The 27,225-nt window shown below is 49.8% G+C and overlaps 3 protein-coding genes across 3 annotated transcripts in view; 1 reads left to right on the top strand and 2 right to left on the bottom strand.

Annotated features, from left to right (window-relative positions):
* Window positions 1–1,456, bottom strand: part of NET1 (neuroepithelial cell transforming 1) — a 56,515-nt gene extending 55,059 nt beyond the window's left edge. The window contains exon 1 of the mRNA XM_074828093.1: window positions 1,294–1,456. Coding sequence (XP_074684194.1) covers window positions 1,294–1,427 — 134 coding nt within the window. The 5' untranslated portion in view covers window positions 1,428–1,456. The remainder of the gene's footprint in view (window positions 1–1,293) is intronic.
* A 13,964-nt stretch (window positions 1,457–15,420) lies between these two features.
* On the top strand, window positions 15,421–19,538 carry LOC141923868 (tubulin alpha-1C chain-like). The gene is made up of 3 exons (XM_074825511.1): window positions 15,421–15,761; window positions 17,083–17,231; window positions 17,975–19,538. The coding sequence occupies exons 1-3, from the start codon at window positions 15,560–15,562 to the stop codon at window positions 18,953–18,955; spliced, it is 1,332 nt and encodes a 443-aa protein (XP_074681612.1). The 5' UTR covers window positions 15,421–15,559; the 3' UTR covers window positions 18,956–19,538.
* Window positions 19,539–24,108: 4,570 nt separating this feature from the next.
* Window positions 24,109–26,356, bottom strand: LOC141923867 (tubulin alpha-1C chain-like). The gene is made up of 3 exons (XM_074825510.1): window positions 26,176–26,356; window positions 25,824–25,972; window positions 24,109–25,080 (listed from the first exon to the last, which is right to left on the bottom strand). Exons 1-3 carry the CDS (start codon window positions 26,354–26,356, stop codon window positions 24,109–24,111), a joined length of 1,302 nt encoding a protein of 433 aa, XP_074681611.1.
* Between the last annotated feature and the right edge of the window lie 869 nt (window positions 26,357–27,225).

Here is a 27,225-nt window from a genome sequence, read left to right as displayed (position 1 = left end):
AGGAGTGAACCTCTACCCAAAAACCAGCATTTGGAAGTAGAAATTGGGCTGAGGTAACTAGAGCCACATTTGTCAGAAACAGGTTGTTTCTACATCACCTGTGCGCTCGGAGAAGTCATTTCCTAACCTTGAGGTCAACAGAAAACACAAGCCTCTGCTGATCAATCTGGGTTTGTCTAGATACGAGTCAGCAGGACATGGGTCACTCAGGGGTCAGCTGCTGATAGGGCATGAGCTACTTATAAACACACCCAGGTAACATTATTGGGGTCAACACAGATAAGCTGATCTTCAGGTTAACTTAAGTAATAACAGTTTCTTTCACTGGGTGGTCTTGGGAAAGTCTCACAATTTCCACATATCAAAATAACACTGATAAATAGCACACACAGGGATTTAAAATTCAGAGTAAAAACCAGAGCTGACAGTGGAGCTGAGGCGGGTCTCTCCACACCCAGGAGAGGGAGTTGATCTGGTGTTATGGCCCGCAGAGATCCTGGAGGCTCAGCCAATCTCTCCAGGAGATGGAAAAGACACCCCACCTCCACATTAGTCCCACCCCGAGGAGCAACAAGGGTCCTCTCCTCCTTCTCCCAAACTGATGTGGGCTGTAGGCAGCCTGCCAGACACCACCACAAGAGATGAGGGAGGAGGAAAGTCTTTGCACGAAAGCCTAGGGGAAGTTTGGCACGCAGGGGCAGAGGAGATAAGAGCAGCTTACCCCCCCTTATGGGACAGGAACAGGCAGGGAAACCGGTTATGGCCTGAGGAACGCCCCTCCCCGACTCTTACCGTCTGAGATGCGGTGTTGGTGGACCCCTTGCCTAATTATAGGGGACACATGCACCGTATAAGACAGGAGGGAAAGCCTGCCGGGGGTGGGTTGGGGGGTGTCCTCTGACACAGAGGGAGGCGTCCCCTACAACCTGGGGTGTGGGTAGGGGGCAAGGGGGAAGGAAAGAAGTGTCCATCTAATAAGGCAGTAGGGCAAGGGGTCCCCTACAGCAAAGGAATTCCCCTTATGAGATAGGAGGGCGTCCCGTACAGCCGGAGGAAGGGAATTTCCCTTGTAAGAGAAAGCAAGGTGAGAGGTCCCCCCCAGCCTGCCGGGGGTTTCCGTTTACAAAGCAGGAGGGCGTAGAGTCCTCTGCAGGCTGAAAGGAGCCCCCCCTTATAAGACAGGGAAACGGTGGGGTCCCCCTTCGCAGGGCACGCACAGCTCAGGAGGAACGGCGGGCCACTGGCAGGGCTCCAGCCCCTGACGGGGGGACAGGGAGGGATCGCGGCTCCTACCGGCTGCAGGAGGCGGCCGAGGCCGCCACACCGGGGGTGCTGTCCGCCGGCGGCGAGCGGCTGGCGCGGGCCCCGGCACTGGCCCTGCCCCGTCTCCGCCGAGGGGACTTCTGGCCCACGAGCTCTGCCTCCATGATGACACGTCGCGCCGGGGAAGGGGAGGGGGGGGGGAAAGGTGGGGAACCGGACCGAGCTGCACCGCTTCCGCTAGGGCTGATAATGGCGGCGGCGGTAGCGGCGGCGGCGAACCGGCGGTTTGAAAATGGCGGCGGTAGCGGCGGCGGCCAATCAGCGCGGTGGGCGGGGCGAGTTGCTAGGAGACTCGAGGGCCGCGTCTCGGCGGGAAGGGGGGCGGCGGGGGTGATTGGCTGTCGCCCCCAACGAGCACAGCGCCCCCTCGTGCTCCGTAGGGTGGGAGGACCCCGGCTGGCGGGGGGAAACTGAGGCAAGGAGCCGTTGTGCCCGGCCATCGCTCGCCCTCTCCGTCCCGGCCGGCGCTGTGCTCCCTCTCCTGTCCTCCATCCTTCCCTTCACCCTTTTCTCTCAGCGAACACCAGGCCAGCACCCCACAGCCCCGAGGAGGGGAGCAATGCCCATCAGAGAGAGGCAGAAATCAACATGGCGTCAGAGGAGAAACAACTCCCTCCCAAAAAGAAAAACCCATACGTCAGAAATCAGCTCAAAACTCAAAAATTTACCCCAGACACCCCCCTCAAAACACACAGGAGTGATTTAAATCCCCCGTGAGCTTGGGGATGTTGCCTGGGTGTGGGCATGAGACTGAGGCAGTGTCTTCCCTCACAGAGCATCCTGCCTGTGCCCTCCATCCCCTTTCCCCTCTCACTTTTACAGGGTTTTCACTCTCCTCAGACAACACAGGATGTGCTTGGACCACCCCATTCCTGCAGCATCACGAAGCCACGTTTGCATGGAAGAAGTTGGAATTTTTGTCTCCTGCTCGGCGGTGCAGGGAGGGTGGGATCTTGCAGGCTTTGGGCCGTCATCCCAGAGCCACGTCCTGGCACGAAACCACTGTGTAAACCATTTGCAGTGGGGTCTTCAATTCTGATAGCACTAGAGAAAAGCAGACAACTTGGCTAGACAGACATTGGCTAGCAAACCCCAGAAACTCTGCCTTGAAAAGTGATCAGGAGCCCTCACGGTTCCTCCTGACCCACTTCGAGTTAAGTGGTGCTTTGAGCAAGATTCTGGGTGAATGTTTAGTCAGCTCAGGTGAGGGTATCAGTTGGGAATGCATCCCACTTGGCTGAGATTTTGATTTTCCTCCATTTCAGCCCTTTCCCTCTGTGGAAAGTGGCTGTCATGGAGGGCGTGGGGTCTCTCCCCTCATGGGGTGGCAGCCCCAACTGGTCCCAGAAGAGAGGGTGGGCTATGGTTTATTGTTGCTTATAAATTGGAAGTATCTCCTCTGGAGTGCGTATCTGCCTTAGACCAGACACTTTTGGCAGAAAGATCTCCATTTAACAATACTGGCACCCCAGACAGCTATGCTGGAATGGCCTTTTACAGTTGATCATGTTCATTGCAGTCACAGGTTGATCTCAACTTCTGTGTAGCAGTTGGATGAGATTCTCTGAAACCCGTTAAAAACCCCACATATGCACAAGGCATTTCACTGACTTGGCTGTATTTTAGTAATGAATCAGAAATGGATTCTTCAGAGATACTTAAAAACACGTCGAGCTTTTGAAGTGGAACCAGCAACTCGATTCAGAAAAGCCCCCTCTTTAAGCTGAATACAGCAGCCTGACAAAAGGTTTAACATAACCATATGTGAGACAAAGATTTGTAGGTTTTAGAAAGAAGTTGTGCTTCTATTTTGAAATATTCCATTAGGTTGGGAGAAAGAGTAAGCATACCCAGTACACCAGGCTTACTCTCAGCAGAGTACGCCAGAGGAGCCAGACCCAGCACTGATATGATGCCAAAGCTGAGGGAATTAATTTTGCTTATTTTATTCCAGTGCAGACTTAACATGACAAAACTGTGAAGTTTCTATTTTTGTTCAAACCTAAACAGTTTAGCAAGTTGCATTGCCTCACTTGGTATTTCATTTATATTGGCTTATAGTTACTGATAGACATTCAGTACACTTCAGACATTCATACACTTCATCTCTACCAGCCAAATTCTTTCACTTCTTTCCAGTCCTTCCCCACAGCTCTCTCCTGCCTCAGAGACCTCCCCTGCTCGGTTGGACCCTGGTTTCTGCAGCAGCCATCTACAAACTGATATGTCCTCCTGCTTTTGAAAAGCTTCCAGTCTTTCAAGACCTCCTGTTTTTTGCATTCTGCAGTGGCTGCAGCTGCATCCCTGAGCACTGCATCCCCCCCGTACAGCAGGCAGCGAGCCATGGACTTAGAAAATGACTTTTCCATCTAGTTGGAGAACTCAGCACAGACATTGGTGAGCTGAGAGGTGCTTGTGGCAGGCCTCCTCTGCTGAAACTATAGGTATGTAGGTCTTGAGGGCAAAGCATATCTGAGGATGGGGTCACCAGCTGTGTCTCTCTTGGTGAAGTCAATACTGAAGGCTCTGTTAAACCAAGGATGGGATGGGAGAGGACACCACCTTGTCAACAAGTTCAAGTGGGATGCTGGGTATCCAGGTTGTGGTTGGTGATGTCAAAGACCTATGACATGGCCTTCTTGTCTCCTGTGGAGCCTGAGTGCTCCAGGGTGGGGTGGGAGGTCAGCGCGGAGCTGCCTGTGGAAGCTCCCTGTCTTCAAGTTGATTTGCAGAGCCACAGCTTGGATCTGAATGACCAAGAACCCTTGCAGCATCCACCAATCAGTAGGCAGTAGAAGGGGGTTCTGAAAGGCTGCTACAGATGATCATTCAACCCAAATATAGATTTTTGAAGGCCATGCTTCATTCGGAGTCGATCACAATTGGATTGAGCCGTGGCCAGACTAGGGAGGGAAACATACCCTGAAGTCTGAACTTGAGCAGAGTCAGGTCTGCCTTGTTATCGACCTCTGTCACACCTGCCTGTCTTTGCCTTTTAGTTACATATTCAGGACAAAGGAATTCTCCATCTGTTTTCAAGTAGCAGAAGAGCGGCAGAACTCAGACTGCCTCTGCTCTGCACATATTGTGCTTTATCAGCCATTTTGGAAATCTCATCAACCAGTGCCCCAATCCAGCTTTACCTTCCCAGGGGTGCAGCAGGCCCAGACTGTTGGCAGCACCTCCCTTCCTGCTGACATGTGGCTCCCTGTGAAAGTAGAACAGGGGACACCAATCTGAATTTCAACCGTAGTGAAACATGTTCGCTGGAGACTGTAGTAAAAGGGAGGACAGGTGGCGGTGGAAAGAGAGGAACATCAGGGAGAAGTAGACTGAAAATCAAGAGTCACTGTTACCTTTCTCTAGCAGAGTCTTAAGTCTTTATATTAAATGAATTCAAATTACAACTCTCCTCGAACTCACATCCACAGTAGTCACAGGATCTGCTGAACAGTGGAAGACAAAGGGGAACCTCAAAGCATGGGCCACAGCTCAGAAGAGGGAAGAACCTCTCCTTGTTGGCCACAGGATTCCTAGTGCAATCATTTTAGGAAAGCCAAGAAGCCAGTCCAGCTCAGGGATCTTTTTCATGTCTCTTGTAATCCTCTTTATTAGATTTCCAATGATTTTTGGTGGAAATGCTCTGGACAGTGGGTCCCCCAGTCCTCTTTCACTAATGAAAGACCCAGAGGAACTGGTTCATTTGCTTGGTTTACGGGAACGGGGCGTTGTTGTTGGACCCCATGTTCGAGGCAGTACCTCCCTGTCCATCTGCACCGCACCCTGTCTGGCAGAGATGGAAAAGCAGAACCCCTGCGTAGGACCAGGGAGAGGCAAACCAAGACACTCTGTGAAAGAAACCTTTCCAGAGTTTCCATTCCCTGCTGAGAGGCAGTAGCAACAGCAACGATTTCATCAGAGGAGCCAGAGGCTGCACAAGAAAATGCTTTCTGGCACTAAGGATATGTGTCTCTCACACATTCCTCCCTCGCTCTGCCGTATGGCAGCGCCTATCAGACTGGAGACATCCTGCCCAAGGGGATCCCCAGCTTCTCATCGCAGGCAGCCAGGAAGGCGAGCACTGGGCAGGAAGGGTACGTGGCTCAGCTAATCTGCACATGAGCCAGAGTCTTCAGCTAGACACGCCAGCCTCACCCTGTGTCTTCTTCCCCTGACTTACGCGTGAGGCTTACCAGCTGCGTAGCCCTGATAACTGCTACTTGTGTAGTTTATGCGCTCACCAGAGCTTGGAATTTTAATAAGCATAAGTGGATTTAGGATGCTATATAAAGATATTATCTCAAAGTCAGGCATTTAACTCAACTCTGATTGGTACAGCCAGCCTCTTTAGTGATGGTCAGGACAGAAGCTCTGCCTTGCTTCAGGCCACATCCTGACGTTATGGCCGAGTTCCTGGTAGTGTCTGAGGCTGTTTACACCACTGAGGCTGTATCTGAGGCTGTTTACACCACTGAAGCTGTATCTGAGACTGTTTACACCACTGAAGATGGACTCGGGCCCTGGTACCCATCAAAGATAAGTAATGGTTGAAGATTATGCCAACATGGTATCTGTGGGATCTCACAAGTGGTGCACAGCTAGAATTACTGACAGAGCAACAGCCTCTCAGGGGCTTACGAAGAGGGTGATGAGAATCCCACCGATGCCACAGCACCCACCTGATCACAAGTGCTGTCAGGGGTTGCAAAACAGTTTCAGTGCATTTTCGGAAGGTCGTGATGCTTCAGGAGAAATGTTAAGTTTGAGCTTTGCTCCATGCTTAATCTTTGAGGCCAGGAAAGATTTTGCTCAAAGGAGGGCTTTTGCCTGCTGAGCTTTCTCCTCCCTGCTCTCAGCAAGGAGTAGTAGAGACTCTATTGACCTAAACGTCTGTCTTGTTAGGACTATTCCCTTTCAGAAAGATTTTTTGGATTAGGCAGGGGATTAGTAACACATGCATTAAGGACTTGTGGTTCTCAAACAAGCAGACTTAATTAGGCAAAGATTAAAGCACACTTCATTGACATCGATCTCTTTCAGGATTCAAAGCGTCAAGTTATTTTGTAGAATTTTATACACTTGGCAACGTTGCTCATTTAAACACTTACACTACTTCGAAAGTAGTCATCTGGAGGATTCAAGGCAGCTTACACATTTATAGTGCCATAAAACCTAAGGCCATAAATTGCACATGATTAGGGTGTGTGTCACCATCACTATTTAGAGCCATTTAAAAAAACCACCAACCTGTCTTGTATTTTCATCTAGAAAAAAACCCCTAGAAAATAAGTGCCATAAAACTACATGAAAATTGCCCTTGCGTTCCAGGTAGTCAGGAAGCATTAGGCTAGATAATACATGTGGTTCACAGCCACGGCAGGAACCCTGCCAAGTGACACAATCAACTCATGAGAGGTTTCAGAGCTCTTCCATGAGGCTTACGAGATACCCAAGCTGGCCAAACTGCCGCTGTAAGCCTCAAGCAATGCATTTCCCAATTGTTGCACACCATGCAGAATTGGTTTATTTTAGAAAAAAGACCTTAAGCAAATTAGTTTGGATAATCCAAGTCACTCTGCTCTTCCGTTCTCACTCCTTGCACCTTCTACAAACATTATAGTTGGGCCTCGCTTGTGTTTTGTCTTAGCCAGAGAGCTGACCCATGTAAAAAAACCAGTTTTAATAATAGTGCAGCCCCGTGTGTATTTTTACAATGCATTCCAACTTTCAGAAGATGAAATAAAAAGTGTTTTGCTTTTACATCTTCAAAACAATTGCTTACATAGACTTAATGACAACATTTATCGTTGTCAGAGATTTACGACCATTAGAGAAGCCCCGTGAACTACGAGTAATCAGAATTGTCAGTCACCTATTAGCTTTGTCTGTGGCAGTGGGAAAGGCTCTTACTCAAAATTTCTCCTGTGCACAGCTCGGCACAGCAGGGGAACAAGTCTCTAGCTACAACATTACGACGCCCTTTTGGCACTGCTATGGATTTAATTTCAGCAGCTCCAGAACAATCCTTTTCCATAAGGGAGCAAGGATATGTGCAGGAATGAGAAGATCCCCTGCAGCCAAGAGCAGCCTGGACAATCAAATGTATCTACCTACCTTTTCCAGCAATGCACCAGCTCTCTTTACATCACACATTCAAATTAATCCCAATAACTCAAATTAAAACTCTGTGCTGAAATCTGATTCTCCTAAAACACTTGATGCAAAGCTCCAGTTTTCAGCCCCACTAAAGGCAATGTTAGTAGCTCTGACATTAAACACAAAGTGAAGCACTAAGGCTGAGTTCTTAAACTGGTCGTGAATTTGGCAAGAGCTTTTCTAATCCAGTCTTTGCTCTAGATGTTTCTCACATACAGACAGGTGGGAAGGAAAAGTGTCACTGAGAAGGGCCCTTCGTAGAGGGTCAATAATGAATTCAATCGATGGTGAAACGCAGCACCAGGCAGTTCCACGCTGAGGACTAACAGCAATGCCCTAGTGAACGATGGAGAATCTGGCTCTGCCTCTTTGACTGAAAAAAAACCTTGCAAGACTAGTAGTAGGGTCAGCTACTAAGAGAGCAGAGAGCTGCTAGGATCTTCTGCAGAACCAGATAAAATCACTTTATTGGCAGAGGGGAAAGACACAACTCAGTTTCTTCAAGAAACATGTGCACACACATGCTCTTGGCTGATGAGATGGTCTCAGCTTTGTAGACAGAGAAATGCAGGAGAGAGCTCAAGAATTAAAAAAATGGGTATCGGAAAGACGAAAACAAGTCACGCAGCAGGAAGTGAGTTACTTGGAGTCCTGCTGAACAAATTGAAACTAAAAGTGCCTGCGAGCTGACGCTAACGTTGGACAACGTTCAAGGGCACGAGACAAACTGATGGCAGGGAAACGCATTGAGGGTTATTGAGTATGTAGAAACCACATGCAGTTTGGAAAGTCCCTGAGCTGAATAAAAATCAGAGGAGAGACTTCAGGGGATACGTTATATACATTTTCCTGGCCCTTTATACTTCTTCAAGCAGCTGCTTGTGGCCAAGGTTGGGAGCAGGGCACCGGGAGGCAGACCTTTGCCTGACACATTACAGCCACCCTGAAACTCATTAAAGAACATAAGTCCATCTTTCTACAAGTTATTTTAGAAGAAAGCTCTTCCTTAAAGCGTTTACCTCATTACTCTGAAGACAATTAAAAGAAGAGTAGAAATAACCCTTTGCAACTGGAGAATAAATAAAAATATATCCTTGTGCGCTCACTATTGCTACAGCCTAACGCTGCCGCGATGGAGCCTGTACCCCACAGCTGGTTCCTATCTGCTTTAGGGAACGCAGAGCAGAAGCACAGCTGTGCAGACACAAATAAAGAGATGGTGCTTTCTCCACCCTCGGTTACGGGAATAGCTTTGAGGCAGAGCTGGTTGGGGGAATTCTGCTGGAACTGTGTTCTGCTGAAATATGCAGTTCCACTCCAATCGAGCCGTCTAGCAGAACGGGATGGGTCTGCCAGGGTTTTATTTGGAAAGAAAAATCAGGGGAATGGGGGAGAAGTTGGGTTGTCAAAACATCCCATCCCGATAGCGTTGAAATGAAGGTTTTCGGTTTTAAATCACTTTTTGCATTACAATAGAGAAAGTCAGAAGCTCTTACTGATGCTTAATGCTTCTTTTGACAGTACTGTATTAGTAATTTACTTTTATGGCAAGTTTAATTCTTTTTTTGTGAGTTTATCTGAATGGATCCCCCTGCATCCAAATTCTGCCTCACAGTGCATGGACGTGTTTGCAGATGGAGTTTGGCTGAAGCAAAATCTGTACATTGGAGGGGGGATTAGGAAACCACACAAGCAAAACAAGTGGAGTTGTCCCTGCTTGCATCCTTCACGTGCATGAAGCAGAAAGGGCTGATGCCAAGGCCAGAGAGAAGGAGCAGTATAAAAACAAACCGTGCATGGACAGAAACACACACAGTGAAACGCTAGAGATATGCAGGCTAATGCTTGGATAAATCATCTCTGGTTATCAGTAACAGATGCCTGAGCTGAGGTTGGGGCCTCACTGCGTGATAGATAAAGGACAACCGCTATCAGGAGCAGCGCTTCAAAGTCAGCCCTGGAAAACCTAAATTAGGGTAACAGTGGCCTGAGGCTTCCCTACAAGGAGAAACAGGGGTGTCCAGAGGACTAGTTGGCCAATCGATAAGTGGGTGCCCCTTGGGAAGTTCCTCACCTGCTCATCAGACATGAGGCTGAAGGCCACCCAGCAAAATTTGCAGGACCATCATGTGATGGCCACCAAAGCTCCCGAGGGTCGCAATGGCATTGTGAGATACGTGTTCAGTGCCGGCTGAGCTTTGGGAACCGCTGGCACAGGGCACGTTTGTCCCCTGTCAGAGGCTTGTTAGTGGATAGTGGTGTTAAGTGGGATGAGCCCAGGTTTGCCAGGTCACTGGGGAGTTCCCATTAATGGTGTTAGTGGCTTTATGCCTCTGGACAACAACGGAGGCAGGTGGAGACTTGCTGGGGAACGGGATCTGGCAGTTCAGGCTAAAGTGGAGGATGGAGATCTCCAGGACTGTTGTTCTGCGTATTTGGCCAGCGCTGAATTCACTTGAAAAGACAACAGCTGCCTTCAGGGGGATGAGGGTGTGGAAAGTTGGCAGCTTTTACTCCCCAGAAAAAGGCGTAATGAGATTCAGTGGCTGGAAGCTGATGCTAGGGAAATTCACAAGTGAAACAGGGAGCAAATTTAACTAGGTGAACAATTAAACATGGGAACAAATTATTTCTGAAATTGCGGATTTTGGAGCTACTCGAATCACTTTTTTCAATTCAGCCAAAAACCAAAAATATAAAAAAAAATCCCACATTTGGCTCAGCCTGAAGCAAAGTGAGATTTTTTCCCCCACTTTTTCCTACTTGAGCAACACCAACAATTAATAGTGAATTAAATATTTTCACTTCCCAGGGCCAAAATCTTTTGATTGCATGGGGGCACACCTAAAAAAAGGAAGCGATAGGCTTGATGGGTGACATTTAAGTGCCATTCTCCAAAAAAGCACAGCAAAAGAAGCACCTTCTCTGTTCCTCAGCAGCCTGGTGAGTCAAGTGCTTGTCCAGAGCGTGGCCACAGATCATTTTTCCCCACCACCTCAGGGCACTCGTCCAGCATGTTTTGGGACACCACCCACATCCTCATGGGTAAGGATTTGCTCCGTAGAGGCGAGCAGCAGCTGGTGCCAGACCACATGGTGGGGACAGCAATAGGAAGACCAGGCAGAACGAGGAGGCGATATTTAGGACGTGGGAGTGGGAAGAAGGAGGCAGCAGCTGTGAGGTCTGGCTATAAAAAGGCTGGGAGCTGCCGCAACGGGTCCTCTGGGGGGGTGGTCTCTGTCCTTCTCGTTGATGCTGTTCTAAATATGTCTTGGAGCTGAGATCACAGGCAGGTTGTCTCTGTCACCACCAGACTATAGCAATTCTCTCTTCTGCTTTCCATTTTCCAAGAAGGGAAGAAATAAGACCCAAAAATTTTTGACTTGGGATTTAATCAAAAGCACATCATTTAGCAAATAAATACTTCATGTTCTAAACTGCCCAAGTTCTTCATTTTCTCTTTTCATTGATGAACAAATGCCTCTCGGAAAGAGAAGATCTTGTTTGACTGGCAAGCTTGGTGCACACATTTTGGGAGGCTCTTGGTTTAGGCCAGAAATGAATAGCTTCTCTATACTCAGAGGCCACCTTTATTCCCAGTAGAGGTTTGGAGGCCATGATGGTGACAGCAGTGTTTGCATGATGCTCTATCTAACAGAAGAACCCTGCCTGACCCAATTATGGCTGAATTCCCCTACATCCAAAACAGTCATAGCCATGTACCCAACCTGCTTGGCTTGAATTCCCTAAATCCATGCCATAGCCCCAAGCAGGAACAGGGTAATGCTCTCATCTGCCCTCAGAGACAGAGGCTGGGCTGAACATGCCAGTGGAGGAGAGCTCTTCCATAGACACCTTCCTCCTGCAGGTCAGCTCATGTCTTTGTCCATCAAGGCTGCAGTCTTGTCCCCATGCCTCAGCAGAGCTGGGGGGTGAATATCCTCCAAAGCTCCAGGCTCAGCTGAGCCAATACACAGTGCTGACAGGGAAATAAATCTCTAAAGAAATTTACCTTTTGGCTGAGGATGTTCTTACAATCAGGTTGGTGTGTACAGGTCCTTGGTGAGAGGGTTAATCTTGCCTCCTAAAAATACCTTGAGGTCAACTTAGAACAGATTGCTTGAGGACTTGTGCAGGTGAGTTTTGAACACATTCAAGGATGAAAATTCACCCATCTTTATGTTCCTGCTGCAATCTCTGACCACCTTCACGGTGAGTTGAAAGGTCTCCCCTTCTCGAGGACAAACAAGCCCACTTACCCTCTCTGCTTATGTCCCATACTCCAAATCAGTCTACACTGGACTTGCTCCAGTATACCAGTGTCTATCTTGTACTGGTCAGTTCAAACTGAACCCAGTAAGCCAAGAGGGTCTCACAAATGCTGAACAGAGAAAAAACTTCCTGACCTTGACTGCCTGGCTGAGCTTGTGCTGACACAGTCTGTGACATGGTTGTCTCCCCCAACCCCAGAGCTGTCAGCCTGTTGCAACTATAGCCGAACCAAAGAAAGTTTGGGAACCTTTTAATGGGAGAAAGAAGAGGTAAATAAGGGAATTAGTAAACAAGTTACCACTAACCACTCTTGTCTACCTGCTTCTAGTAACCACACAGGCACTACTGAGACTTAAGGGCGTCTTAAGTCTTAAAGACGTACCTACCCATTTGCAGCATGGGGCCAAAATGGGCTCAGAGTCCTTGTCAGCTCTTGGCAGGAGGGCAAACTGAACCCTTAATGGCCAGCAGGTAAGGCAGATGGAGGGTCTCAGCCTCCACCTGCATGTCCCAGGGGTGCAAAAGTCAGCAGATTCCCATGAAGGTCATCGAGCATACAGAACAAAGACCAAAAATTGCAGGATTGTGTCTAAAAATAGACAAGATACAGCGTATCAGTGGCAGTGCTCTGAATAATGGTAAGGGGAAGATTGTTTCTGCTGGATAAAGCAAATCATATGGGGGCACACAAACTTGCCCAGAGTTTCCTTCTTTTTAGTCAAACCCAAGCTTTGACATCTATTTTTTTCCCCACCCCCAGCTGAGTTTTTTTTTTTTTAAAAATTAAGAAAAATCTCACACTGCCCTGTACCCAAGGCTGTTTAATCACAGAAGTTGCACCAGCTAGACGCTAATAGATCATTTTATCCCCTGCTATTTCTAGGGATGAAAAGGAAAAGGAGCTCTGCTCCTTTAAGCTAGCAGAAAGCTTCTTTATATTCAGGTGGAGTCAAGCCTTCCTGGGCTATAAAGTTGCAGGGAGAGGCAGGGGCAGCAGCTGTTTTGCTTAGATCTTAGCAAGCCTCCAGTCTCATCATGGTAAGAGCATGCCTTGTATTTGTATTAGTCTAAACTTAAAATATAGATTGTTTATTTTCCAAGTGTACTGAGCTTGCCTGCTCCTTTTCTCCCCTTTCTCTTAGGGATGTTAATTCCAAACAGATTTGTTTAATTGCTGATTACCTTCTGGTTTATTGATTCAATGTTTGCTCCTTATAAGGGAAAAGTGAGGGACTTGGTTGGAGAAGAGCTGTTTAAGTGGCCTCTTGCTGCTTTTCACTCTGAGTTTGCAGCTCCTGAGGTGGGGTCTGTAGAGTTGCAAAGTTTCTGTCTCTTTAATGCAAGTTGAGTTTTACTTTTTTGGGGAACCAGCATATCTCAATACACAACTATGTGATAGACTAAAGTTTAAATTTTGACACTGCTGGCCCTTTTCCCAAAGTTTAACACTTGAACTCTTGTACTGCCACAGGGAACTAGTGCAACTTGCAGAGACCTTTAGGGTTTTTTTTCCTAGGGAGTGAGCTGCCATGTTGCCTTTGTCTGCTACAAACCCTTGGGATTAGATATTAAATGAATAAAGTCCCCCTTCCTTCTAGCTTTTTGATTGAATCTTTGCTAGAAAGAGTTTGCAGCTGTAAAACTGAAGTGGATTGATCTGGTTGCTAAAAAAACTGCAACCCTGAGCAGTGCTGGCTGATCTAGCTGAAACTTTTTGTAAAGAATAATGCAACTGTCACCTTGTGAATGCAAAAGAGTAACTCGTTGGAAAATCTGATGGTATCCCTTTGCATGTTGCAAATGGAGGAAAACTTCAAAGTAACTCCTAGCAAGCCAGCTTTTGAACTTTTCCTTTTATCTGCTGACTTCTAGAGTCTGTCTTGGCTATAAAACAGTTAAACATTTACATGGTATTTCCAATGGGAAAATCAGCTGGACAACAATGGGCTGCCTATAGCCAGAGTCTGTAAAATGCAGTTCATCTTGAGGCAAATGTTGGAGATCTGGGATCTCAAAAAAACCTTCAGGCATATTTTGGGGGCAAGGAGGGGGGGAGAACTGCAGAAAAAAGTTGCACTTTCTTCCTTTTAGCAGGCCACCTTTTTTTTTTTTTTTTTTTAAATTCTCATTCCCTGTGCTCTGGGCTGAAAATACCAGTGCTCCCTTGAAGCAGGTGCTGGGACTAGTGAGCTGGGAGAGGATAGTGAGTGGTGGAGCAGCTGTCCCAGCTAGTGCTGGTGAAGCGGCTGTGGCACTGACCCTTGCAAACTGTGGTGAGGAGCTATTGCAACCATCTTGCTGAGAGGGATGGGCAAATGGCAGTCAGCATTTCCCACATAGTGCAAATATCAACTCGGAGAGGGAGGACTTAAACACAGCTTCCACACCCAGCAGAACTGGTGGTCCCGGCCCAGACTGGGATTAAGCAGTGTTTAGCCAGCTGTGGGTAAAGGGGTTGGTGTTCCTCTGTGCTACCAGGAGCATTCATCCAGTTGGTGTCTAGCTTTACGGTGGGTGACCTGGGCACACAGTGATCATTGGACTTGCTTGAGGGTTGAGAAATATCTTGACACATCCATGCTTGGAGACTAAAAGGGGAGAAGTGACACTGTATCCTTTTCCTCATGGCTACTGCCACAAGTGTTCGGTGCCCAGTGTATAGCATTACTTAGAGGGCCCTGATTTTTAAGGGACAAAGTCTCTCTGGCAGGAGAGTTGTGCCTAGGAGTGTGTACACAGAGTGTCCTCTCAGCCCTGAGGCAGCTGGGCTGCCAGTGGCATTTATTATGCTCTGCTCAAGGTGGGCTACTTGGAGATGGGCTGATCTGTGGAAGGCCCTAGCTGTGGGTAGGACTGGGCAGTGGTGTGAAATGAGGTGAGACCTGAGCCAAGCTGCCCTTCAACACTACAGATAATGGGATCAGCTGCACTGCTTGTCATCCCCAAGTGGAATCACCAGCTGCCTTTCACAGTGATCCCTTGGAAAGCAGGGCTGCCCCATGCCATGCGTGGTAGTAATTGGGAGTCTCCGCTTGGGAGCTGGGACATAAGCCTCTGTCATTGCTGCAGCAGCTCTTTGATCTTGGAGTGGTGAAACAGCAGAGATACCAATTACCCAGGGAAGCATGCAACCATCAAAAGTCCCCAGAGAGTCTCCAGAAGACGCCAGTACCTCCAATACTGCCCTGGAGGTAGAGGCTCCTGGAGGGTGACCTGGTTAAATCAGGACTCCAAGCCTCTCCCTGGGTGTCAGCCTGCCCTTGTTCTGGCCCCAGGTGACTGCTGGTTTCCTCCAGCCTTGTTTCCTGCTGTGACTCCCAGCTTGGCTGTGGGTTTCCCAAGCTTGGCTTCTCCCTGCTTGGTACAGAGCTTTTTTAGTTCAGGGAGCCTGAAGCTGTCATCCCTGATGCCCCATTGCTGTGGGACCCAGGGGAGCGACAGATGCTCCACTCCATGGTGGGGCCAGTTGGGCACTGAGCGAGGAGCTCAGCTGCTTCCTGTCTCAGCATGAAGCCCATCACCTCCTTCCTTCCTCCTCCCCTGAACTGGGAGAGCCCTTCCTAGGGTTGCTATGTGTGCAGCTCAGCTGTGTCCAGCTGCCCTGCAGATCATGGTTTGATCCTTGCTCCAGCTCCCAGTGGTGGGCGGAAGCCGCCTGTTTCCCTAATTATCTGCAGTAGCAAATGGCTTGAACAAGAACCGCGGGGGCTAGTGCTAAGCCACGGGATGTCTAAAAATCGCCTTAACAAGCTATTTCCCCTTCCAGAGGGAGTGTATTTCCATCCACATCGGGCAGGCTGGCGTGCAGATGGGCAATGCCTGTTGGGAGCTGTACTGCCTTGAGCATGGGATCCAGGCGGATGGCACCATTCCTGGCCCCAAGCAGGTGAAACCTGTGGAGCTGAAGTCCGAACAAGTGGATTCTTCTTTTGAGACCTTCTTCTGTGAGACAGCATCTGGGAAGCACGTGCCCCGGGCAGTGTTCATAGACTTGGAGCCCACTGTTATTGGTAATAGTGGGGCAGTTGGGTGTTGTGGCATATTTAACTGTGACTCCTGACCTTTCTTGCTTGGGGCTCGTGTTGCTGCCTGTATTGCCCAGCAGCTCCTACTCCTCTGCTCTAGTAAAATCCATCAGAAGGAGACAGAGTTTGCATTTCCAGATGGATCTGGGAGTGACAAACCTATTACTCTTACTACACTGACTTGTCTGTAGCTGATTCCTCCTTTTAAGAGGCCTGCTTGTCTTGAACAGGATCCTCAGCAGGTGTAAAGTGACATGAGTTTATTAACCTCAGTGGCTCTGGACTGAATTACATCATCCTATGGTCTGATGTAGCACATCTGGTTTTAATGGTACCTCTGAAGTATTTTTGGGCAGATGAGTGCTACACATTTCATGGTTCTGTGAAAACTGGGTGTCTTGCTACTGCAAGCTTTCTACTTCCCCTTCCAGCCCCAGCTCCTTTAGTGATCTCTGGGTGTCTGACTCAGTTGTGGCACTTTGATTTAAAGTACCTTCCTAGAAAACATACTACTTCTTTGCTCAAGGAACTGGTGGAAATGACTCCCAACCACCTGCATCCATCTACCTGCTTCTGCCTTCTAAGCTTCTCCTGAGTGTTTGCTCCTATCTTACCATCTAGAATGTGTGACTCATTATTTCATCTAATGGAAGGAATGTAGATTTTTGTTTTGGTTCCACTTAATTTAATGCCTTAATAAGGTGTCTAAAAATTAGGAACCTAGTGAGCGAGCCAGTAGAACATGAAATGTATCCAATATTGAGACTGAGTGGATTTAAATACCCTCTGGAGGTTCCTCCAACCTCATTGACTGCATGGAGCCTAGAGAAACTGCTCCTAATGCCTGTCTTCATAAGGTGCCTGAAGCTGGGTCAGATACATCTAGCAGAAGTGTCAACATTGGAGGCACTCTGTCTCCTCTTCAGTATGCTGTAGAGCAGAGAATGGAGATAGTGCTTCCAGCCACCTCAAGATGCTTTGAAACAAGCAGAAAAACAAGCTGCATGTGGTAACTATAATCCTACAGTAATGCTGGAAACATGGGCGGTGTCTGAGCTCTAAGCCAAATTATATTAGGATCTCAAGGTAGCTGCTGGGTGAAGATGGAGGAGGTATAGTAGGACCTTGGCAAATTAGCCTGGACAGGTTATTCTTACTCTTTCCATTATTCCCAGTCTGAACTAACCATGCCATGACTGTCACCTCGCGTGGGTTCCTGGTAGATTTGTGGTGTGTTTTACTGTCACACTAAAGTCCAGAACCTGTAACTGTGTGCTGCTCTTTGTGACTGCTCCTCCTTGTGTAGATGAGATCAGGACTGGGACCTACCACGCGCTCTTCCACCCAGAGCAGCTCATCAGTGGCAAGGAAGATGCTGCCAACAACTATGCCCGTGGCCACTATACCATCGGAAAGGAGATTATAGACACTGTCCTCAGCAGAATTCGTAAGATGGTAAGAGAAAAGAGAGTCTTTCCATTAAAATAACACACCATGAACAATACAATTAGACTTTGGGTTTGGGGTAAAAGTCTTAAAAGAAAAAACCCTTTATGCAAGCTCCAAGGGTGGCAGCTGCTATTGTGATGAGGTTTGGGGCTCAGAAAAACAAGGGGTCATCTGAACCTGTGTATCTGCCCTAAAAACAACTGTCATTGCATGTCATACATGTATGAAGTGACACAACACTAGACCCAAGAGACAGAAGGATTCTTGACCACAGAGAAGCCACACTCTGGTTGTGCAGTTGTGGATATTAATTCTAAATGGACAATTGGTAGCCAGGCTGAGAAGACCAAACTCCACATTTGACAGGAGTGAAGCAGGATTCTAACAATGTACTTGGATGCCTGTCAATGAAAGGTTTTGAGATGTCTCATAAGGGTCTAGAACCCACACGCTACCTCCCATCACCTCTCAGGTGCAGAGGTGTGTGTTGATAATGGAGCAATTTGCTGAGAGTTTCCATCTGACCATACAGAGCTACCTATGGTAGCTCCATGGAAGTGCTGCACTTAACAATGTATACTTAAGATGCTCAGTAGGGCAATATACTGAGTGACTCCACTCTAGGGATTGGGTGACTCTGGCCGGTAAGTGCTCTAAGCAGTATTTATTGTGGTATTATTTGGGATAGTTACTCCAGTCCTTAACAGAGAGAGGTAAATATACTTTTTTTCTTTTTTTTTTTTCTGCAGGCTGACCAGTGCAGTGGACTCCAAGGGTTCCTGGTCTTCCACAGCTTTGGGGGAGGCACAGGCTCTGGGTTCACCTCCCTCCTCATGGAGCGGCTCTCTGTGGAGTACAGCAAGAAGTCCAAGCTGGAGTTCTCTGTGTACCCAGCCCCGCAGGTCTCCACAGCAGTGGTGGAGCCCTACAACTCCATCCTCACCACCCACACCACCCTGGAGCACTCGGACTGCTCCTTCATGGTGGACAATGAGGCCATCTATGACATCTGCAACCGCAACCTGGACATTGAGCGTCCCACCTACACCAACCTCAACAGGCTGATTGGGCAGATTGTCTCATCGGTCACCGCCTCTTTGAGATTTAATGGTGCTCTGAATGTTGACCTGATTGAATTCCAGACCAACCTGGTGCCCTACCCACGGATTCACTTCCCGCTCACGACCTATGCGCCCATCATCTCGGCAGAGAAAGCCTACCACGAGCAGCTGTCGGTGCCAGAGATCACCAATGCTTGCTTTGAGTTCTCCAACCAGATGGTGAAATGTGACCCACGCCGTGGCAAATACATGGCATGCTGCCTGCTGTACCGGGGTGATGTGGTGCCCAAGGATGTGAACGCGGCCATCGCGGCCATTAAAACGCGCCGGTCGATCCAGTTTGTGGACTGGTGCCCCACGGGCTTCAAGGTGGGTATCAACTACCAGCCTCCCACGGTGGTGCCCGGGGGTGACCTGGCCAAGGTGCAGCGGGCTGTCTGCATGCTGAGCAACACCACGGCCATTGCGGAGGCGTGGGCCCGCCTGGACCACAAGTTTGACCTGATGTATGCCAAGCGAGCCTTTGTGCACTGGTATGTGGGGGAGGGCATGGAGGAGGGGGAGTTTTCGGAGGCCAGGGAGGACCTGGCTGCCCTGGAGAAGGATTATGAAGAGGTTGGAAGGGACTCAGCAGATGGAGAAGATGAGGCTGATGAGGATGAGTATTAACAAACTGCAGTGTGTTCTTTAATGAAGTCAAACCCCAGATGAAATACAAACCCTCTGCCATCAGGCTAAACTGGTCCTGAGTGCCTGGAGGTGCCAAAGGGTTGTCCTGAACCTCAACGCCACTGTTTGACGTATTATACCTTTTCTGCTTGCATAGTCTACGTGCTCATAGTGCACTTCTGTAGCATGGGTGTCTCGAGCTTTATCACACTGCTGTTTACTGATGGGTGAAGCTGAATAGGTGCCTGATTTAGTGTTGGGGACACATCCTGCCTAGGCAGAGGAGCCTGGTTCCTAGGCCAGGGGAATGTTGCAAGCTGCCTGCTTTGGCTGAAATGTCAAACTCTTGCTCTGGCTTTTACTGTAAAAGCACCTTTTAACTAGAAATGCACCTGTACACTTCTATGCAACTGTCTTTTTTTTTTTGTATTTGAATAAAGACTTTTTTTTTTGGCTCAGTTTTTTGGATTTAACCAGGGTGTTTGTGTGGGTAGGTCCCTACTGCATGGATGTTGTCCTGCAGAGAATAGCAAATGCTGATAAGGGTGTGCTCAGGGTGAGCCAATCATCAACCATAATTATTGCTGTGAGGGAGGTGTCCTATATCCTGCAGGGACTGCTCTGTCTGGAGCTGGATGCTGCTCTTACCTCCAGGAGCAGCCCAGAGGAACCATGTCTGGGAGCAGGCAGGGAATCCCCAGTTTGACCAGTGCCATAATGGGGAGTGGTGCCTGGGTAAAGAGCACCTTCCTGGGGGTGTTCCGCCTCCTCACCATCTGTGGCAGAGCTTGTTTGTTCCTTGATCAAATCCTGGTTGTTGGGGCATTGCTGTAGTTCTGGGCTGGGGTCTTGCTCAGGAATGTTGCCAACCTTGCTGAAGTTGGTGTGAGTGTGAAACCAGCCCATGTGCCTGGGGTTGGAGTTTGCCCTGAGGAGGGGAGCCAGGCCCATGTGATGGGGTCACTCAGGAGGAAAAGCAATGAAATACCCCTGGTAAGATGTGGAGAGAGAGTGTTCATAAGCCTGGGGGCCAGGAGAAGGGCTGGCTCCATGCTGCATTGAGTCTCTTGGTGCCCTGCTCACAGCTGTTGTGTTACATGTTGCGTTCTGGAGATTTTCCAAAGTGATGCCCTGGAAGGTACAGCCAGGGCTGGTTAGAGGGAGGGGAAGGTGTTGCTGTGCCCTATACTTGGGAGATGGATGTGGAAGGACCCTGGAGCTCACTGTGGGCTGGAGTTAGCCTAAAAAAGCCATGGCTCTGGCAGCATGAATGAGCAGTGGCTGGACCCATAGGAAGATCCCTGTTGGGCTGAAGCTTTTTCTGTGCTCCTCACTGCTGTGAGATTACCTGTCCCATTGTTCCTGGGGAGGCTGAGCATCAGGCTGCCCTCTGAGGCTGGGCCTTATGGGGATGGTAACCAGCTCCTGCCTCACTTGATGGGTCCTCTCCTTCATCTTCAGCTCTGCTAGGGTGATGGGCCCCACTGAGACATCCCAAGGCCTGTCAACCCAAAGACATTGGGGCTAGTGACTCTCCTCTCATCCATCCTAAGTGGCCACTTTCCACCCCCTGATTCCTGGGGACAGGCCAACCTACCTCCTGGGGTTGGTTGTCCCCACACTATGCCCCTAGCACTGACAATAACCCTCACAGGAGAACAGTAACTGCTCCATTTGCCAGAAATGAGACTGTTTGGGGCTCAAAGATGGTTTTTAAAAGAACAAAGATGACTTCTGTCTCTGTGTCCATGGATAAATGTGCTGGGAAGTTTCCAGGCATGGTCTTGAGGGCTGCCACCTTTCCCTAGTGGGTCCATTCCCTATGGACAGCTGGGGCTGGAAGCCACTGGTTCAATCCCCCAAAAATATGAGTGACAGCAGCCTGGGGGGACATGGAGGGAGCATCACTCCCCCTTTGAGCCATGAGCCAAGCCAGCGTGGCTGAGCAAGGTCAGGAGTGCAGCCACATGCTCCTGCAGCTTGGAAAGCAATGAGCACAGCAGCGGGGCTGATGGAATTGGAGCAGTTGTCTATTGCTGAACTCAATTACTCCAGTATGTCTGTCAGCACAGACCTGCTCCTGCCCTCCTGCAAATGCAGTGAGGGAGGGGAGGAAAGGATTTTCCCTGGGGTAGAGTGATCCCATGGCTGCTGGGGAGTCGATGTCTCTGGCTCAATGGCTGTAGGCAATGCTTTGGCCTCTCCATGAGTGGTAGATCATACAGACTCACACCCAAGAGCAGCACACACTTCATTGCATGGCTTCAACTTTATTTTCCCTACCTGTGTGCTGGAATAGCAAAGCAGGTCATGAAAAATGTTCACTGAACAGCAACAGACAAAGCAACCTGTGGGATCTGTGTTTCACAGACTCATTCAGGTTGGAAAAGCCCCTCGGGATCATCGAGTCCAACCCTCAGCCCTACTCTACAAAGTTCTCCCCTACACCACATCCCCCAACAGCTCATCCAAACAGCCCTTAAACACACCCAGGGATGGGGACTCCACCCCTCCCTGGGCAGCCTATTCCACTCTCTGACCACTCTTGCTGGGAAACATTTTTCTCCTCATGTCCAGTCTGAACCTCCCCTGTTGCAGTTTAAAGCCGTTCCCTCTTGTTCTGTCACTAATTCCCTGTGAGAAGAGACCAGCACCAACCTCTCTACAACGTCCTTTCAGGGAGCTGTAGAGAGTGATGAGGTCTCCCCTCACCTTCTCCTCCTCACACTGAACAGTCCCAGCTCCTTCAATCACTCCTCACAGGAGGAGTTTCCACCACATTTCTCCAGCTGGTGACCACCATTCATTCACTACTTCATTACCACAACATGGGTAGATCACAGAGGACAGTGCAGATTTGTTCATCATTGTCCTGCAGGGAGGAGGCTCAAGGTGCCTGTAGAGCTCTGCCACTGACTTCTTACAAGGTCTTGGGCAAGTTCCCTCTTCCTGGGTGCCATCCAGCCCTGATCCAGCAGCACCTGCTGCCTCTTGCTTCCATCCCATGGCCTGAGGCTGTGTCTGGAGCAGCTGGGGACCTGTGCATGGTCATCCTGGGGCCTGTGGTGATGAGGCTGCTTAGGGGGTTGCTGTTCAGCACAAGGACCACAGTCTTCATGTGGCTGGGGGACAACCTGTCTCACTCCATCATGACTTCTGGGCCCAGTTTAGGGCCACCACACACAGATGTGATAGAAAGGATCCTGCTGCCATTTCAAGCAGATGAGCCTGAAGTTCATGAACATTCACAAAACCACCCTGGTGGAGCTGCAGGGCTGTCAGGGCAGTGGGCAGGACTGTGCTGTGGCTGCAGATGTGCATGTGTCCCCAGTCAAACCAATAGCTGGACCTTTCTTCACTCCCAGCATGGATAAGAGCTGTGCAGCAGCTCACACCATGCAGCTCTGCATTCAAGAGTCATCAGGCACACCAGAAGATTTAAAATGAGAGGGGAAAATAAAAAAAAAAAAAAAAAAAAAAGTACTTTTTCCAAGCAGGAGGTTGAGTCTCCAGGAATGCAGAGTTCAACAGATCCATGGAGATGAAGCCCTTCCTGGGTCTTAAAATGAGATGGTCTAGAGGTGACCCCAGGCCACCTGACATGGGACAACCGCTCTGGCTGCTGTGCCTCCCTCCTGCAGCCCTGCACTACAGGCGGTGAGGTGACCTGCTTTGCCCATGAACCGCAAGGAGGACAGGTCATGAACCCCAAAACAAGATCCCTTTACCAGGACACCTGTGCTGAGCAGAGGAAAAACTCCCCCCACCAAAAATTCAAGCAACCCTCACTCAGCTCTTGGTCAAGTAACCAGGAGTGGAAAGCAGAGCTGGCTTTGCACCTGCTCAAGCTACTGTCCCCTCCTCCTTTGCTGGAGGGTGGTTTGGGCATCACTTTGGGCTCTACATCAGCCCTCTGCAGAGAGGCATTTCCCAGCACATAAAGCTGCATCTGGTTGGACCAGGAGGCTCAAAGGGGACACAGGAGAGCTCTTGCCCTCTTCTGGAGTCATCACATCACCAGCCCCCCCAGTCCAAGCAGCCTTGCTCCCCCAGGAGCTCCCACCGTGTGAGACTGCCACCCCCAGGAGCCCAGCCAGTGGAGACAGGCTTTAATAACAACCACCCTCCCACCACCCTCGCCTCAGGTTGCTTAAACCTTCCTCCAGTGCAACCAATCCAGTGCAACCCAGAGCCAACACTATCAGCCCTCCAATTGCAGCCTGACTGCAGATGCACCTTCCCCACCACATCCCAGCCAGCTGCTTTTCTTGGATGCCTTACTGGGAGGAGAGTCCCCAGGGGAGAAATAATCCACTACAGTCTAAGGGATCTGCAGAGATCAAGTTAAATCCCCTTTTTCAGCTCATTAGCTGTCTGTGGGGATACTTGCATCAATCCTGTCTGGGGAACAGCCATCAGCTAGCACAGGAGGAAAGAAGTCTAACTGGGGAGACAGCTCCTTGCTTTAGAACACAGAGCTGGGCCATGGTTTGGGTGCTTTTGCAGGGGTCAGACAGACAGCGGAAGTATTTGAATTCTCCTCTCAACTCCAGTGAGACTTCCAGGCAGGCCCAGCCCTGGCAGCAGGACATGGATTGCTTTAGCAGGGCTCTGCACTGCAGCAGGGGATCAGAGAATCCTGATCCCGCTCCCTGCTCTGCCTTGGAGCAGAGAGCAGCACAGAAAACCCAGAGCTGGCTGCATTGGAGTACACAGAGAGGCTACGGGCAGCCAGTGCCTGAGGGGGATCATCACCCCAACATTAGTTGTGACACAGTAGTTCCACCCCAGGGCAGACAGCTCACATCATGCTGTCACCCACCCCACCTCACAGGGCTCACCCCAGCATCTACAAGCAGGAAAATGCTACAGGTAGGACTGCAGCAACCAACACAGCATGGAGCCACCCTGCAGCCACCGCCACCACCCCCCCCAGGAGCCAGTTAGGGGGCACATCAAGACAGGAGAAGACGATTTCAGGTCACCATTTATTCAGTCAACACTGTGCACATACAAAGAGTTGCTTTTGGCCAAGCTGTGGAATTCCCAAGTTACATTTCCTCAGAGCCAGCCCACAGCTCCCTTCACCAGAAAGAATCGCAGGACTAGCACACAAAAAGCTTCATCCAAGCTGCCTTCCACAAGTAAAAATCTTATTCCTCATCATAGTCCTCTCCATCTGCTGAGTCCCTTCCAACCTCTTCATAATCCTTCTCCAGGGCAGCCAGGTCCTCCCTGGCCTCCGAAAACTCCCCCTCCTCCATGCCCTCCCCCACATACCAGTGCACAAAGGCTCGCTTGGCATACATCAGGTCAAACTTGTGGTCCAGGCGGGCCCACGCCTCCGCAATGGCCGTGGTGTTGCTCAGCATGCAGACAGCCCGCTGCACCTTGGCCAGGTCACCCCCGGGCACCACCGTGGGAGGCTGGTAGTTGATACCCACCTTGAAGCCCGTGGGGCACCAGTCCACAAACTGGATCGACCGGCGCGTTTTAATGGCCGCGATGGCCGCGTTCACATCCTTGGGCACCACATCACCCCGGTACAGCAGGCAGCATGCCATGTATTTGCCACGGCGTGGGTCACATTTCACCATCTGGTTGGAGAACTCAAAGCAAGCATTGGTGATCTCTGGCACCGACAGCTGCTCGTGGTAGGCTTTCTCTGCCGAGATGATGGGCGCATAGGTCGTGAGCGGGAAGTGAATCCGTGGGTAGGGCACTAGGTTGGTCTGGAACTCAGTCAGGTCAACATTCAGAGCACCATCAAATCTCAAGGAGGCAGTGATGGAGGAGACAATCTGCCCAATCAGCCTGTTGAGGTTGGTGTAGGTGGGACGCTCAATGTCCAGGTTGCGGTTGCAGATGTCATAGATGGCCTCATTGTCCACCATGAAGGAGCAGTCCGAGTGCTCCAGGGTGGTGTGGGTGGTGAGGATGGAGTTGTAGGGCTCCACCACTGTTGTGGAGACCCGTGGGGCTGGGTACACAGAGAACTCCAGCTTGGACTTCTTGCTGTACTCCACGGTGAGTCGCTCCATGAGGAGGGAGGTGAACCCAGAGCCTGTGCCTCCCCCAAAGCTGTGGAAGACCAGGAACCCTTGGAGTCCACTGCACTGGTCAGCCTGCAGCATCAGGAAAGAGCCAGAAGGACCAAGTTACTCAAGTTATTCTGCTGTTCCTGGACTTCCATTAAGCTGAACTACAGTGTTCAACCAACAAGTTTAAGGCCACCTGTTTTTTACGGCTGCTTACACACACCTTCCCCTTCTAAACAGGTAGGATCTGTTGGACGCAGCAAATTCAGCTACTTTTAAATTATCTCCTCTTTTAGCAGGAAGAAAGGCCTGGCCTGAGTGTGACATATTGGCTCAGAGAGAGACTCTGATACTGGCACTCAAGATTAGGAAAAGTCTGAAGGCCACTAAGAGCTTCCACCTAAATCAAGACTACCTTAGTGTTATCACAGCACTTCTGAGGGCCTCTGTGGGTGAAACCTTGTACTCCAGAGGCAACCACACAAGGAAGGAGAGGCCTAAGGGGAGGCACTAGCCAGAAGCTGAGCTGTGACATTGCTTAGGATGAGATAGATTGACACAGCAGACCCTACACTTGCCATCTTGCCTGGCCAGTTACATCACAGCTACTGCTTTTTCTGCTTAAGCTGGGGGCATCTTCAGTCCCTTGTTTTCCCTTCAAGTCCCAACCAGCAAGACATACACTCAGATGCATCCCATCATGTTGTTGCAGGTCACTGTGGCCTGGTCAAGCTGACCAAAGTCTGCTTGCCCTTCCCCCACCATTGCATCTCTTGATGGTTGTGGCAAGAGCAACCAGAGGTGCAGAAGGCCTTCCCCAGGGTTATTACCATTTTGCGAGCCCTGTCCACAACAGAGTCAATGATGGCCTTCCCAATGGTGTAGTGGCCCCGAGCATAGTTGTTGGCAGCATCTTCTTTGCCACTGATGAGCTGCTCCGGGTGGAAGAGTGTGCGGTAGGTCCCAGTCCGGATCTCATCTGGAAGAAGTTGAGGTCTCACGAGTGACACTGACACAAGAGCCACCGTCTACCAAGTTCCTGGCACTAATGGAGATGCTGTATCACATGGAAGCTGGCAACCTCACCAGCAGTTCAGGTGGCCAACACTACACTTCAGGTCAGAGAAGATACTCCCTGCCCCCCCAACCCTGCAAGAGGTTTGGAGTCCTTTCATGACTTACCAATGACAGTGGGCTCCAGGTCAACAAATATGGCTCTGGGTACATACTTCCCTGATTCTGTCTCACTGAAGAAGGTCCCAAAAGAAGAGCCTGTTTGCCCTGGGGATACATTGGAGGAGATGATGCCATCTGGCTCAATCCCATGCTCCAGGCAATACAGTTCCCAACAGGAACTGCCCATCTGGACACCAGCCTGGCCGATGTGGACAGAAATACACTCCCTCTGCATGAGGATGGGAGAGAAGAGGAGGTTAGGAATGTGCACTGAGGAGTTCAACTAAAGCTGGCACTTCTGGGTGCCTTTACAGAGCACATGGCCAACAACCTATAAACAAGAGGAGCATTAGCCCAGCTGGATGGCAGCCAGGACATTTTCTCCATTGCAGCACCAAGAGCCGCTGAATGAGCAACAGTAAAGGATTAGACCTTCAGAGAGAGGTTGCGATCTCCCACCAAGGCAGATGCAGAGATTCGGGAGCTGCAGTAGGTCCCTCTGCATCCCAGCACTATCCTTCCATTGCTCTACAGCCCTGTTCCCAGGAGCAGGCCACCAAGCCCTGCTGTTGAACCTACAGCACATGGTGGCTGTCAAGTCCAACTGCTCATGGTTTCTTCTCTTTGCTAATCCTGCCTTGAGGGGGAAAGTCAGGGCACAAGAGCCTTCCCAGGCACTTCACCCGGTGCTCTCCACTGGGGAGGAGGGAATGACTCAGCCGAGCTGGCCCCAGACCACAGTGCAAACACTCCCCTGCTCCCTTCCCAAGGGGGTAGATGCAGATCTCTCCCCACCCACATGGGCAACAGAAGAGGACCTCTGCCTCTTTCCGACAGCAGAAGCCTGTGTTGTTGGGCTTCAGGCATTGACTGTCAGAGAAGTTTCTCAATTCTATTTAGACTAGAGACAGCCACACAGGATCAGCTGACTGGAGACACCTAGAGAGGATCCAAACTAGGATGGGTAGGGACCAGTTATTCATCTTCTCCATACAAGACTTGCAGTTGCCCCATGAAGCAACTGCTCTTGGCTTGAACCAAAGGGAGGTGTCCCTG

This window comes from Strix aluco, chromosome 5, assembly GCF_031877795.1.
Source record: "Strix aluco isolate bStrAlu1 chromosome 5, bStrAlu1.hap1, whole genome shotgun sequence".
Classification (NCBI taxonomy): Eukaryota; Metazoa; Chordata; class Aves; order Strigiformes; family Strigidae; genus Strix; species Strix aluco.
The sequence above is the reverse complement of the archived record's forward strand: the minus strand, read 5'-3'. Positions and strand labels throughout refer to the sequence as shown.